The sequence below is a fragment of the Trichoderma ghanense genome (genome assembly GCF_004382785.1).
Source record: "Trichoderma ghanense strain CCMA-1212 chromosome Unknown scaffold_8, whole genome shotgun sequence".
Classification (NCBI taxonomy): domain Eukaryota; kingdom Fungi; phylum Ascomycota; class Sordariomycetes; order Hypocreales; family Hypocreaceae; genus Trichoderma; species Trichoderma ghanense.
In genome coordinates this window covers 1,224,023-1,239,066 of record NW_027395671.1, presented here as the reverse complement: position 1 = coordinate 1,239,066, position 15,044 = coordinate 1,224,023, and the positions used below count along the sequence as shown (strand labels likewise).

General features: G+C 53.3%; 5 protein-coding genes across 5 annotated transcripts; 3 read left to right on the top strand and 2 right to left on the bottom strand.

The window, feature by feature from the left end:
* Positions 1–5,016: 5,016 nt before the first annotated feature.
* Positions 5,017–6,219, top strand: CCMA1212_007028 (uncharacterized protein; the record flags this gene model as incomplete). The annotated part of the gene is made up of 1 exon (XM_073704210.1): positions 5,017–6,219. One exon carries the CDS (start codon positions 5,017–5,019, stop codon positions 6,217–6,219), a length of 1,203 nt encoding a protein of 400 aa, XP_073557609.1.
* Positions 6,220–6,551: 332 nt separating this feature from the next.
* CCMA1212_007027 (uncharacterized protein) lies at positions 6,552–6,797 on the top strand (the record flags this gene model as incomplete). Its single annotated transcript, XM_073704209.1, has 1 exon — positions 6,552–6,797. One exon carries the CDS (start codon positions 6,552–6,554, stop codon positions 6,795–6,797), a length of 246 nt encoding a protein of 81 aa, XP_073557614.1.
* A 1,720-nt stretch (positions 6,798–8,517) lies between these two features.
* CCMA1212_007026 (uncharacterized protein) lies at positions 8,518–9,099 on the top strand (the record flags this gene model as incomplete). Its single annotated transcript, XM_073704208.1, has 1 exon — positions 8,518–9,099. One exon carries the CDS (start codon positions 8,518–8,520, stop codon positions 9,097–9,099), a length of 582 nt encoding a protein of 193 aa, XP_073557615.1.
* Positions 9,100–9,778: 679 nt separating this feature from the next.
* Positions 9,779–12,683, bottom strand: CCMA1212_007025 (Coatomer subunit beta; the record flags this gene model as incomplete). Its single annotated transcript, XM_073704207.1, has 4 exons — positions 9,779–10,778; positions 10,837–12,298; positions 12,375–12,459; positions 12,666–12,683. 4 exons carry the CDS (start codon positions 12,681–12,683, stop codon positions 9,779–9,781), a joined length of 2,565 nt encoding a protein of 854 aa, XP_073557616.1.
* Positions 12,684–12,701: 18 nt separating this feature from the next.
* CCMA1212_007024 (uncharacterized protein) lies at positions 12,702–15,013 on the bottom strand (the record flags this gene model as incomplete). The annotated part of the gene is made up of 5 exons (XM_073704206.1): positions 12,702–13,103; positions 13,576–13,667; positions 13,781–13,903; positions 14,119–14,278; positions 14,699–15,013. The coding sequence occupies 5 exons, from the start codon at positions 15,011–15,013 to the stop codon at positions 12,702–12,704; spliced, it is 1,092 nt and encodes a 363-aa protein (XP_073557617.1).
* Positions 15,014–15,044: the final 31 nt, after the last annotated feature.

Below are 15,044 nucleotides of genomic sequence, written 5' to 3'. Positions count from 1 at the left end.
ATCCAGTCGAGTGCCGATATTCCGCACGCTCGAGCACCCACGACTCTCCTCCGAAGAACTTTTGAACACGACCCACAACTGCGGTGATAAACTGGATACATTTACGAATGAATATCAAAAGGGCGTATTTGACTCCGGGAGAGACTAACAAATATTGTCAACCACGCCGAGTCCGTATAACTGTGAGTAAAGACGCCATCCGAGCTCGGAGATGCTGTGGCCAATCTCAGCTTCCCGCCCGGTCAGAATTTTCTTTTCTTCACTGACTTTGGCCCTACTTGAATTGACATGACTAGCTCCGTGTTCCGTTCAGGTAAGATGCTTATTCTAGAGAAAACCTCGTGCCATGTACTCTCCCTCCATAAGCTCTATGCCGTGGACTTCGGAAAGAATATCTAGTTTACTAATGACGCCAATCTAGAAGCAAGCCATCATGGACTGAGGCCAATCAGCTTCTCCTCGTCTGTCAATACCACGTTTTCTAGAAGTGACGATACGACTAGGGCCGTGGGGTGGCGTTGCCGCCTCCCGCGATGCCAAGTCATTTGACAGCTCATGCTCTTCATCTACAGATCAGCCACGAGATATCGATTCCGGAACACACTAGAACGTCACTAACGAGGTGATGGAAAGAATCAAGATTTGACACCCAGTAGATACTCGGAGAAATCTTTTCACCCAGACGATTGGTCCAGCTGAAACCAATGCCACAGTCCATACATGAGAACCACAGCCAAACGCCAACAGAATGGAGCCCCGGCTCGGAACTGCCGGCTCGATCTGAACAACGGCTTTTGTCACCTTTTGCGGAGCCAAGACACAGTCCGTCTTAAGGCCGAGATCCGCCTCCATTCGTCGACCCACCTCCCGGCATTGCCAGCATTTCCGGCTTGCTGGGATTATGCAAAACTCTCCGAGGCTTCTGATACAGGATTTTGATGCTCCGTTCGTAAACCAGAGATGCTAGCGGAAACGATGACTATCAATTCCTATGCGTTAAAACAACTAAATGTATATTCCGCGGGCAACTCGTGACATTTCCGCTGCATTGTCTTTCCAACTCCCCTATACCCCGGATCCGAGTCACACATGAAAAGCGCGGCTTTCACTCTCGTTGTGGCGCAGCATGCCTTTTGCAATAGTCAACAGCCACTCCACTCCCGAAATCAGCTCTGGTCGCCTAATCTCATCCAAAGCAGAGTTGCTAACATACTGTCCTCGCCATGCCCTTTGAGGCTGACTCGTGGGCATGAGTTGCCGGGCTCGTCTTCAGCCGGCGGTGCAGCGTAAACGGCTTCCAAAATGCATGCACGTCTTCTACAAGATACAAAAAGCCAGTCAACCATTATGCATGTAATAGACAGGTCATACATAGTCGTTCACATTGTTGTACTCGACGACCAAGAAACAGGTTCTGGCACTTCCGAATCAGCCGTCGAATAGTACATTGTTGAGTCACTGGTGAAGCAGGTGTGAACAAAATGGGTTCCTCAAATACACATACACATAGCCTAGAAGATGACACTGATTCTATATCATGTAGCCCCTCGGAATATTATGGATGGAACTCCCGCAGCTCTATCACTTTTGCCGCCATATCAGCTTTGACGTTCTGAGATGCTACCCTCTGCCCAGCGCACGGCGGATATAGGCCAACATGTCTTCAGAGCCAGACGGGATATACTCACAGGGCTACATCTCTGGCGACTTTCGCCGGGGTATTCCAGCTACAAGTCGTGTGTGCTACCTGATCCGCGAGACCTTCGACAACTATAGGCCGGCCCGGATTGACGACAACGACGACTGCGCAAGGCGGAGACGAGTATCTTTGGCCTGTATCGGGATCCGGGCGGCAACCATTTTTCCTTGTGAACGCTGAGGCTATTGGCTCTCTTGGATAGCGATGTCGACGGCGACCGTGCGGGTAGTCCCAAGAAGAGTGTCTCCTTCGCCTCTCAGCCCTGTGATGTTGGGCCTGATCGATGACTCCTGTGAACAGTGATGATGTATTATCAACAACAGCTCTTCCTTTCGGTAGAATGACGATGATCTTTGAGGGGCGCAAGCGGCCTCTGTAACTAAACGTACAATGGTTGCCACGCTGGATGGACTTGTGTGACATACAGCATGGGGAGACATCTGAGCCGACGTAGGTCCATTCAGGACGGCTGAAGCTCTTCGCTTCATCAATGATCAGGAGAAATGTGCCACGTCTCTCAAGAGTAATCATCTCTCGGACACTCATCTTTCAGAGTGTTGATGCATTGCCCTCAACTATATATGGGCAGGGTCTCAACAGGATCGTCTGGAGGTGTTCAGTGTCAATGCGGCGGCCCTAGCTTTTCTCACTCGATGGCTGCCCCGGACAATATGAGATGTCATGCTACTGGTCCCGACTTTGATACCGTCCATCTCTAGGCTGATACCCTCTGCATCATCCAAGACGACGATGTCGACGAGAAGATCCAGATCGGCTTCATGAGCCATATGTACGGTTTCGCCCACGTCACCATCGAAGCAGCCTCAGGGGCGAGCGTGCACAAGCGGCCTCCAGGCTTTCGCTCAGGCACCCGTTTTTCACCCAAGAATAGACGCTGTCCTACACACCCTCGAGCAGCAACATTGGCATCTCACTCCTGACGACGCTAAACCTCTTGGGCACCCCAAGCCATCATTCTCTGGAGGGAATGCTCTGAAATAGTCGCAGTCGAACCATGCAGGAGCGCATCACATAGCGCTGAGCTCTCCATGTAGAGAGGCCACCTTCCGCGAGGAAGCCTACCCGAGGAAGAAGTTATACAACTCCATCAGTTCCAAAGGGCTACCACTGGAGGAATCCAGAGGCGAGCCTTTGGCACCTTCTATGAGACCGTCGAGCCTGATAGGACGTACCAGAAGCTGGTGGCCGCGCACACCCGCCGAGCGTTCAGTTGCAGAGAGATGTTTTTCGGCGGTTTTTTTGCTGTGCCACAAGGGCTGTCAAAACTTCCTGGGGATGGGTTCACGTGGGAACTGCTCCAGTCGTTCTTTTGAGCGAGACTCTCCTTCGAATATCGTTTGCAGGGGTAAGCCCAAGACTCGATTTGTCGACCTTGGCAAAAGCACCGTTCCCTGGCTGATCGTGGATGGACTCAATGGGTGAGGCGCTCACCTACATCGGAGGCGACTGATGTGCCGAATACGGTCTCTGGGCAGCTTTTCTCCCAGATCTGGGTTGCCCAGCATCATGCAGTTTGCTCAGAGATGGGTTGTCTTGCTTATGCCGCTTCCCGAGATTCTGTGCTTCGTGCATCACCGCGACCCGCTCGAACTCGAGCGGGTGAGGACCTCAACGGCCTCAGATGACATCCCACAGCCGCGAGTGAGCCCAAAGTTGAAGCTGAAGCCAATCAACTAGTGACAGTGACATATCTCGAGGCTCATGCCCCGAGGCAATGCCCCGGAAACGCAGCTTGCTTTCTTCCGGACCAAGATTATCCCTGTTCACTGTTGTGCCACCATCAGGCGTTCCTGCTCGCCAGGGCACCATCCTAGGCATCAGCAGAGACGAAGCCGGAGCAACCGGGGCTACGGCTAGGGAATTTGGGCAAACTCCTGGAAGTTCAGGATGTCAGGAAGCCAACGTCTTTTGTTCACGGCGGAATCGGTTCTCAGAGGCAACGCTTCTTGGTCTACAGACCAGACGGAATGGCGGCACAGCTTATCACGTCGACCCCGGCAAGATGCTAGAAGAAGCGTAGGAAAAGCAACCTCATACCCCTGGAAGCTCGTCGCCATGAGATGAGAGTTCAATCATTCCTGAGTATAACGTTGGTTGAAGTCTTATCTGGCAAAACTCTCCATAGAGCTGTGGCAATACTGTGCAACTATACAACTAGCACTTTGACCATGAAGCTCGAATGAGGCGGTGATATCGAGGCCTAAGCAAGCAAACAGCTTCAAATTCCGTCTCCCTCCGAGCCGTAGATGTCCTCAAGGAGGCCTACAATGGTCCGTTCGTCCGGCCAGGACGAGTACCTACTATAATAGACACCCGTGGTTCAACCTTATCCAATGAAAGTCTTTGTGTAGCCAGCGTCTCCCAACGCCTGATTAGAATCTACGCCCAAAATCACGTACTCATCCGGTTCTGAACGATACACAAGATATCACATCTGACGCCTTGGCTACTCTCGATGGTTTTCTTACATAGCCCGCGAAGGACTTCTCAAAGCAAACATCTTGACATTCGCTGCCTTTTCAACATAGCTATGGATGAAGGCCACGTGTCTGGAAGAAAGTGAGGCGTACGATGGAAATGTTTGCTCCAAGGCAGAGACAGAGACGATGCTCTCTCGAGCGAGAGACAGGAAGCTACAAATTGAGAGGGAAAGTCGTGTCTTTTGGTCACAGTCCCAGTTCAGGCAGCATTGAAGCAATCTTTATTCGAGAAAGCCCTTCAAAGAGAGAACCAAGATTACCGAGAACTTGAACAAAAGAGCGAGAACAGATTCGCAAAACCTCCCGCAGAACCTCTGCCCAAGTCCGGCTGCATCCATCCGTTTACGGAACACATCTTCCATCATGGGTCGACTCAGTACTATGATCATACGTTTCCTATGTTTCATAACACTCGTCAATACCGATGAAGGAGATAGGCATGTCTGAAGCACTGGCAAATGGCTACATGAATTTGTATAAGTTGAGATTACCCCTTTTACATGCGTCATAATAGTTGCATGTGCACATGTATAAGTGATATCTCACTAACTCAACCATTATGTAGCATCCGATACCCGTCAGAGCTTTTGGCAAAAGGCACGAGCCCTTCTTGCCTTTACCTAATGTTTGCCAGAGCAACGGAGACTGCGAGACCGGCAGCAGAGAAATCACCACTGGCCAGCAAAAATGAGGCCATCATCATCGCAAACATTCGAACGGAGTCGCCCAACATATCTCACAACCGCTGCAACAACACCGGAACAGAAGGACTTTACTACGCTTGTTTAGTGTGTCCTCTTGGAAGTTGGCGTGATAATGCTTGCCGGTCTCATCACTTATATTCATCGAAAGCGAGTCGATGGCACGTATGCCTTTGCCCTGTTCTTAGTTGGAACATTACTGTTGTGTTGCGGCACCGGCACCAACTCCTACGTCCTGGGAAGCAGCACAGAGGAAGAATACTTCCAGCCGGCCAAAAACTTGGGAGCCCGGATGGTGTGGCTTCAGCAAAAGCAAACCCTGGCTGATCAAGAATTCGAGCCCACTGCCCTCTTCACAGGGGAAGGCCGACCAAACATTGTCACTTCGAGTAGAATCATCATCACCCAGGACCCAGACTTTAAGGACATTCAACGTCGCTTGGCCATCTGGACTTACATTGGATTGGCACTCACTCTCGTGGGGTTCATTACGCAACAGGTGGGCGTTCTGAGATTGCACTGGTCCGTTCGCATTGCTTCCTTGGGCGTAGCCTTTTTCGTGGTCGGCGTAAGAGCATGGGCTCGTCGTGGCCGAACAAAACCCATCTTCTCCCGGGACCTTCCCCCAGGGTTTGAGCTTGACTGGCTCACGGACACCATCAGAGACCTTGATAGCGCTCCGTGGATGAGAGGTCGAAACGAACCCGCCAGCGGGCCATCAAACGCATCCTCAACTCAACCTGATGGATTTTCTGACAGTTTTCCTAACCTCCCAGGTGCTGCGGAAGCTCAAGAGTGCACCAAATTGCGTCACGATCTCGCCAAGCTTGCAAACTGGAGGTCGCCAGTATCCCAGGAAGCCACTCAGAGAGCGGAGACTATGGGAGCGGCAATGGACCAACTGCACACCGAGTGTGGCTGTAAGGACTTCATTTTCGCTGACAAGGGCCAAACCGGAAGATCGAAAGATCCAGAGGCCAGGTTCACCATGAGTAGACAGCCGGACGGCAAATGGATGGCAGATGCAGAAGAAGTCGAAGCTGCCTTATCACTCAAGGTGTTCAGCGCAACGTTCGGGGGTCGGAAACAAACGACATCCGGTTGCGTCGGCTTCGGCGACGAGCCGACACTTGATCAATACATGCCTATCGAGCGGATCAGGATCCTTGGGCGTTGTAGTGATGTGCTCCTTCGGCATCTCAGTTGGTGGGCTCCTACAGATGGCACGCCGATTCGCGTCGGCCAAGAGGAATATGTCACGGCAGAAGAAGGTGACCAAGCAGTTGGCCCAAGAACTGAGCGAAACCAGGCGCTTTAAGACATTGACGAATTCCAAATCCGAGAGTCAAACGTCGCCGGGTTTTATCCACGTCGAGGTGAATGTCCGTTACATGGCCAGGGGGGCGCCGGCAGACGCATGCACAGAAAACCGTCCAGAACACAATCCCGCAATCTCATGTGCAAATCCTTGTATCGTATTTGGTTGCCCTTTCCAGTTGCCGTCTCCTTACTCGAGAGACTCCGCTCATGACAAGTGGAAGTTCAAAGCATCAGGGAAGGAGAATCACCAGTCGCCAGGCAGTGACTCAAGCAGCGTCCTCTTTGAAGAATCTTCCGACTCTTTGCCCGTCTTCTACGCTGGCGGCTTTCATGTGGGCTGCGATAGAGGCGCTCAAAGCGCCTATTCAGGGCATGACATCCATACAAGAGCGAGAAACCGGCGAGTTTCGGAATCCAGGAATCCAGGTCTTCCTCACAAACAGCGACATCGATCGACTGGCCCAGAGTATACGCAGTCCAGGCCTTTTGAGCGAACAAGATGCGTATCTCAGCATAATTCTGCCCCTGAGCTTGCAGAACAAGCTCCCCGATGCACCCTCACGGCCGACTTTATAAATGGTTTGGCCAAGAAGCACGATGCGCACCAGCATACGGTGAGGTTGCTACAGACTGTGAAGCTGACAAGAAACGATCAAGCCTTGCGCTCTTCTGCCTTTTCGGTAGTGGTGCTCCCAGCCAAAGCGAGGATCATGAGACAGTTCGTGGCAAAGGAGCCAGCCTCAAGCTCCGGGAGGCTTGAGGAAGAGTGTTTCCGCGCTTGACCGCAGAGCAGGAAGACGACGCCGTCGTTGAGCTTGTTACTAGGCCTGGGAGCGAATTTGGAGGCATCGATAGAGGCGTGAGGCACTGGTGGCTCATATGAGTGGTGGAGAGACGATATATCCGTGTCTGAACAAGGTATGTTGCTCGAGATGAGCTATGCGAGTATATACGCTAACACATGCAGCCTGACTCGGAGGGTTCTTGCTTACAATTTCACTATTCAGAACTTTCCCACCAAGAATGTCACCTCCCAGAATCCCATTGCGCCTTGGGGAAATTTGTGATCCTACATTCAATATTTGTTTCTACATTCAATATCATTGCCCAGATTGTCATGATACAGCATGATACCTCATTGATACAATGGCATGGATCGGTTATACACAAAATAGGTCTTGCTGCGCACAATGTCCTTTCAACCCTGAATGTTACAATCTTACCCAGCATATCACTCCCCAAATATGCCTTTACATAGAACATTATTGCATAGCCTAGAATAAGAGAAAAGAAACTCGAAACATAGACATCCAGAGGCGGTCCAGCCTCACCAACTCCATCGCCCAATGCTTACTCTCCCACGGCCCAATTCCTTTTCCGCGTGCCGATCCAAGCAGAAGGAGTCTGATGCCTCTATGTATTCATGCATGATCAGGCTAGCCCTGTACTGTAAGTGCCGCTTGCTATGCCCAATGGCGAACAGCTCGGGGATTATTTAGTCATCCAGCTCAGGCAGACAGGCAGGACAAGTGGCATCCATGCATGTAGCAAACAAGCTTCTGACATCCCATGTGTCCTGTCCCAACCATCATGATCCTCCTCTGATCCTGATGCTGCGAAGGCATAATTGAACAGCAACGCGACAGAATATCTTGCTCTACATTCTCACACTACAACCTATGAAGCGCTGACTCATGAATCAAACCACCTGCAAACCCCAAACCAGGCAGCTCACGCCATGATTTCAAACCGCCCCCCCTTGCATTCCCATCCAGGCCCAGGCACCAGAATCGCCCCCCCATCCGTGCCTTTTCGCAACCCCAAACCCGCTTCAGCCTAGTGACGAGATCCCAGGCAATAAACCCGAAGGGTCCAATCTGCCCTCCCCTATTTGCTTCGCCCAAGTTTTTCGCGCCTTGTCTTGAATAGGCAGCGCTCGAGCCAAAAAGACCGCGCTAGACGAGCCATGCTGTGCTGGTGGCGGCCTTTCGTCTTCTTCGACTCCGTACTAACGCTTCAGCTGCCGGGACGGTTGCAGGGAAGCGATATTGCAAAGGAACGGGACTCTCCTAGGGGAACTTGTGATTCTCTCAGCTGGGCATGAAGGGTCGAGTCGTAGAAGGCGGCATATATCTGTGGGTGGTACGAAAGAGTTGCCGTTCTGTAATTACAGTCATTCTCTTGCAACCTACACTCACTTACACGAACGTTCTCCCTTATATCGTGATACCCTCAAGTCAAACATACCCAACCACTCCTCGACAACTCCCTTCAAACAAGAAAAAAAACAACCAAAATGTCCTCCAACAAGGCCCTCCTTCTCCTCAGCCTCGCGGCCTCCGCCTCCGCCGCCATCAACTACATGGCCATCCCCCAGGTCCGCGACCTCCTCCCCGCGCCCACCCCCGTCGTCGCCCACAACCTCGCCCGCGACGCCGCCGACGACGCCCAGTGCGCCTCCTCGGCCCTCGACCTCCTCCAGTCCCTGCCCACGCCTCCCCCCAAGCTGCTCTCCGACCTCTCCAAGAGCGCACAGCAGCAGCAGACGGACCCCTGCAAGTTCAGCTTCCCCGCCAGCCTCAGCGACGACGCCTCCTCCTACAGCTCAGAGGTGCTCTCCTGGTACAGCGGCCACAAGGCCGAGCTCACCTCCCTAGCCAAGGAGTGCTCCGCCGCCCAAACATACACCGACCTCGTCAACGTCTGCACCGACGACGACTCATCGGGTTCTGGCTCTGCCGCTCCCAAGACGACCGGTGCTTCGGCTTCCAAGACGGCCGGTGCGGGTGCCGCGACTTCGACGAATGTCGGCGCTGCTCGCGAGACGGGCATGGCTTTCGCCGCTCTTGCTGCGGCTGGAATTGCTGCCATTCTGTAAACGGCATGTTTGGGAACGGGTTTTATGAGAAGTATCGAGGATGAGAGCAGGATGCTTATGGTTCCTCGCGGCATTGCGAGACAGGGAACACACGTCTTATGTTTGATGAGTACCTTATGGGTCGGCGGGTGGGAAAGACTATATTACAACTATTTAATCAATCTACATGTATCAAACAAGCGCTTTATAATGGCTGAAGGGGTTCCCCTGTTTCTATTCGATATCCAACGAGTGATTACATGCAGCCGCAAGTTACTCACTCAGCTCCGAGATTTATAGAAAAAAAAAACCGAAAAGAAAAGAAAAGCGTACGTCAAGGTCACCATGAAAAGCGACTACAGACGCATATGCGGTAGACAACAACATTCTTATATAACTGACAATGTCAACACTTCAGGTATCAACTCATCTATGAACAGCATTCCGGTACTGGAGGCTTCTCCATCCTCTTCCATAGCGTAAGATAACAACATCAAATATTAGCAACTATTTTATATACCTATTCAATCAGACAAGCCCCAACCACCTTCCAGGCAACCTCCCCATCCAGCCATGCAGCTCTTGTAAGTTTTGGTGCAGTGTAAAGCGCAACACTAACAAGGAGAATCATATTCACGTAAATCCCACTTCTACGCCATCTAGGTAGTAGTCCATACCGGTATTTCCCCTGTGCGCCTTTTTACTCTTCTTCCTCCTCCTCAATCTCCTCCTGAGCTTCCTGCATCTCCTCATCCTGTTCCTCTGCTTCTTCGACCTCATCCTCTGCAGCCTGGCCATTGGGTGTCGCATTGTCAACATCGGCCGCAACACCACCCTCACTTTCCAGTTTCAGCCACTCATCCCACTCGGGGAACAGCTCTGCATCCTCATCCGGAACGCCAATCAGCTTGGCTACCCGGCCCTTCTTGTTCTTCTCCAGGCTCTCCTTCCAGGCCCTTGCCGCGGCGGGAGCCAGGCTAGGTTTGTATGTCTGGGCGAAGAGAGTGGCCTCTACTGTCCGGCCAGTCTTGGTCAAGATCTCCACGCATCGGTCGATGTCGCCTATCAGCCAGGATGCCGAGAATGCCACGTTGTGGGCGTTTGCCTCTTCCGCCTGCGTGACCAGCTTGGCCAGGCCTTCCTGGTCACCTGTTGAAGAGTACACAAGGAGAAGTGACCCGAGGTCCTTGGCGTGAGCGAAGCACTCGGCGGCCAGGGCGACATCCCACGCAGTCAGAGCCGCGTCTCCGACCGTCTTCCACTTGTGCTCCACGTCAGCCTGTCGAGCCAGGTCCAGAGCAATAGAGAGCTGGTTCAGGGCCAGCGCCAGCTCAAACTTGTGCTCGGGATCAGTGGCCACTTCAAGGGCAAGATCCTTGTGTCCTTGACCTTCCAAAAATCGTGCCACCTTGTTCAGCTGATCGGCCGGAATGGTTGGAAGCAACTCGGCGGCCGTCTCCATATCCTCCCGCAGGACTAGCGTCTGGTACTCCAGCACGGGCTGTGATAGCGCAAACGAGGTGACGTTGACATCCTTGTCGGCGAGGTAGATGCGAGAATCTCTGTGAATGTACCCAAGGACGTACATGGGCTTGTCAAAGTGAGAGATTGTGTAGGTCTGATCGCCGACCAGGTAGTTGAGGCGGTTAGTGCTGTTGGTATAGATGAAGCAGTCGCCAACCCATACGCCGGTTCGAATGCTATGAAGCACAGGTTAGTTGCCGTCAACGAAGTGCAAAAGACACCGTTAATACTTACGTCTCGTTGACATCGGTGATGACTTCAAAGGCAGACTCGACGCCATCCTCTTCGACCTGTCCCGACTGTACGGCCTCGATGTAGTTTTCGCGGGAGAACCGCAGGACGTAGAATGAGTCCTCGCAGGCAATGGCCACCAACTCGCCGCTTTCTGACCAGTAGACCTGCTTCGGCTCTACCTCGATTCTGCGAACGAGACCACCGGTGGCCCAGTCGAAAAAGGAGACTCCGCCCTGGCCAGTGACTCCCAAGAGGACGCCTCCGGTGAGGCCGTCAGCCTGGAAACCGACGTCCAGGCCTCCGCTCTTCTCCACGAAGTTCTTGAACACCTTGACGCTCATGGGCGACTCTCGGATGGCGAAATCGTTGCTGTTCTCCTTTGACGCCCACACAAAGTCCAGGGCAGACCCAAAGGCCTTGTTTCGCCATGCCAAGGCCGTGTAGATGATGTACTCTCCATCACCGCACACGGCAACGAATCGACCATTCGGTGAGTGAATCAGTGTCTGGGTATACACTTCGCAAGTTCCAAGATCCTTGGTCGTTAATGAGATGGGCTCGCCATCCTTGACGGAGGCGTCCCCTTTGATGATGGCTGACACGACTTCATTTTGCTTGGCCCAGATCAGCTTGCCAGAGGGGTCCATGGACACGGCGGGCTCCTCGCGACCGAGCTTGATCACGACGGCACCATCGTCATATCCAATGGCGACGCCCTGCTTGCCCTTCTGGTAAGAGGCGCACCATGCTCTTTCCAAGTTGTAGCTCAGCGACTGCTCTAACCTGTAAGTGTTGGCGTGCCAGAGCTTGACCGTTCCGTCTTCTGAACCCGAAATGATGACTGGCAATTCGGGGTGATAGCAGGCGAAGGAGACGTTGTTGGTGTGTCCCTCGAGAGTGGCAATCAGGGACTTGGTGGTGTAGTCCCAGATTTTGACGGTTCGGTCGTCGGAAGTGGTGAGGAGGTAAGGCTTGTCGGCGTGGGGGTAGTAGTCGACATGGTTGACGCCCTTGGTCTCGTGAGCCTCGAGGGTGAAGTTGGCGGTGCCGGATCCCAAGCTCCAGATCTTGACGGTTCGATCGAGACATGCCGAGGCAAAGGTATTTGTGTCCTTGGGGTTGATGGCGAGCCCCATGACATAGTGGCTGTGGCCTTCAAAAACCTGGACGCACTTCCAGCCCTTGTCCCAGTCCCAGAGCTTGATGCTCATGTCATCGGAGGCCGTCAGAACGAAGGGCAGTGTGGGGTGGACGCAGATGGCTCTGATGTAGTCGGGGTGCGCCTCGAAGGAGGTGATCTTCTCGGAGGTGTTGTAGTTGTAGACTCGCAGTTGGAAGTCGTCAGAGCCGCAGACTATCCAGTTCTTTCTCGCAACGAATCGGCCAGCTCGGACGGGGACGTCTGTAAGCTCAAAGGACTTGACGATCTGCTGTGTCTCGTACGACCAGATGTTCACATGGCCTGCAAGGAGGGGCGGCATTAGCGGCGGCCTGGTGGCCCAATGCTGCAATCTCGCGCTCAACTGGCTGTGACATACCGCTGTAGAGGGTGGTGAGGATCCATGGCTCCTGGGGATGGAAGTCGATGCCCTTGACCCGCTCGCTGCGGGCATAAAGCTGGCGCTGTTGGCATGAACGAACGGATTAGCCGACTGTCATAGTGGTGAACGCTAGAGTTGTTTCTGAAAGGTAACTTCAAACAACGAAAGGAGCAGCCAAAGATATCGAGCTCAAGCATGCAAAGGCGGACAAGGGGCGGGACAAGGCAGAGAGAGAGAGAGAGAAGAGGCGCAAGGCGAGGCAAAGGCCGCAATCTGGTGGTAACTGACCTTGACGTCCAATCTCATCTTTGCGGCGTGGTCCTCCTAGGGCTCCGGTCTCGCAGCTATGGAGCAGATCCTGTCGCGGTCGGTCGCGGGCGAGGGCGAGGCAGCGGGTGAATGCAGAGCGCGGGGTGGTTCGAACTCGAGATGCTCCCACATATGACCGGGCTGGCGGATCAATTGTCGGGGCGAGGACGAGTCGGGCAGAGGCTGCTGTGTCTGCGGTCCCTGCAGCTCACTGTCGTCGTCGGGTTTCGAGGTTCGAGGTTCGGGGCGGCAGCAGACGCGGCAGCTGTTCAATTGGGCTGGACCAGCTTCTCGGAAATGTGTCCTGCTGGCGCTATTGAGGCTACGAGCCAGGTGTATCGCATACTGCCAGGTGGTCAGCCAGGATGGCGCTGCTGCCTGGGAATTGAGGCACCAGCGAGGTGCGACTCGAAACAGCTGTGAAGCAAAAGGTACTGCATTTACCCACCAAAATTAAGCGCGGGTGAATGTACCTCAACCAGCCCACTTTGCAGAAAAGGGGGAAGCTGCACTTTGATCGAGAATTTGTAGGGTAACCCAGGGAATTGGAGATGGCAGTGGTACGTAAATGGATGTCGTTTCAACATGAAGTCGCCAATTGTCAACATGGATGCTCTTCACATTTGATGTAGGCTTGGTGAGGTATGCTCATAATAATGTATTGAGTTTGCGAGCTTTCCTAAGGTAGCCAGTTATACCTGCAGAGTAAGTACATGGAATAGGTAGTCATCGAAGCTGGCGGTGTTTCAACGTTCAATACAACATCAATGGGTAATCATTGAGAGTAAGTGATATATCACAACATGCGCATGCACCAAAGAACATCACATCAATTCAAAGCATGGAAAAGAGACGCTGCTCCTGATGGCTCCTGATCATACACACAAACTTCGGGTGTTTGAGAGTGCCACCACTCCTCTGCTGTGTCTGTCCGCTCATTCTCGCGAGACAAAGTTGCGACAGTGCTATCCCCAACCACGACTGTACAAGCATCAGTGAGGAACATATAGGTATCCTTAGACACAGCTCCCGCACAGCAGACAGCAAACCGCACACTGGCAAAACGCGGCATCGTCACCGGCACATTCAGCCACCGGTTACGCGTTGTTCACTCTTGTCCGGTTGTGGCTGCGCATCGTTGGCTGCCATCGATGGTGGTGTATCGGGTGTGGAACCAGGAACAGCTGCCCATCGATGACGTACCACGTCAACTCTTCCTGTTAGCTGTGATCCAGTTGCAGATGATGAAAGAAACTTCAAATGCTGTTCCAGCTATAGAAATCGAATCGATGCAAATGCGCGCTCCTCATCATATGTATATCGCCGCATTGTCTCCCGCTACATGACACGAAACCATGCCAAATTCGAACCCAGTCCAGATTGATCGAAAAAAGGCCGCTTACATAATGCACTCATCTACTCGTACTCGTACTTTTGGCACCATAGTAGGAAAGAACGTGCACTGTGCTGGACCCCATGGCAGCGATCGACGCAGCGCCGTCCGATCCTCTCTGAAACAGCTGGAGCTGTCGCACAGCGCCAAGGCCCAGCACAGGCGCCGTGCCGCGTGCCTGCGACCTGCGACCTGCGACCTGCAACGCGCACCGTGTGTCTAGCGCCCGCTGCAGGCTGCGCTAAACCCACTGAACGGTCGAGGCTAGCGGCTGCTACAGCGGTCGTTACCCGCAGCCCGGTCCCTGAATTTGGGCTCCAGCTCCGGCTGCACTGTCCCATCCATCGGTTGCCCCAGATTCCTTCGCGGCATGCTTCGCCTCCTCCTGATTGTCGAGCACCTCCGTGACAAAGCTTTCAGATAATCCAGGTACATGTATCGGCCTGATCACTCTGCCCCTCTTGTTCAGCCTCTTTCTTCGGCCCTGCTGTCTGTTCTTTGCCTCCTCGGTTTGACGGGCTCATCTCTCTTCCTGTCTGCTGCATCTGCTGCCGTCGGAGATACTTGACACCTCCAGACACAAATAGCACCCGACACAGCCCACAGCGCTATAACCCACCCCGAAATAGGGGCCGCCCTCCCTCGCTGCGGCGCCTTGAGCAACTGGAACCTCAACCGCTGCGGGGTCAATCCAAGGTCGATTGGCCTCAACTGCCTGCGCTAAAACCCCAAGGAAACACGCGGGCCTGTCACATCGCCTCCAGCTGCTGCTGCTGCTGCTGCTGCTTGTTGCTTCCAGTCCGCTCCCTCCATCCACCTCAATTTCCATCTCGTCCGTCTGTCGGCTGCTTATCTCTCGGCCAGATTGGCTGCTCGACCGACTGTCATCTGTCACATCCGCTCCTTCACCTTCGCTTCTGTCTTCATCTTCCATCGTTTTCTGTCCCTCTCTTTCTCTTCTTCCC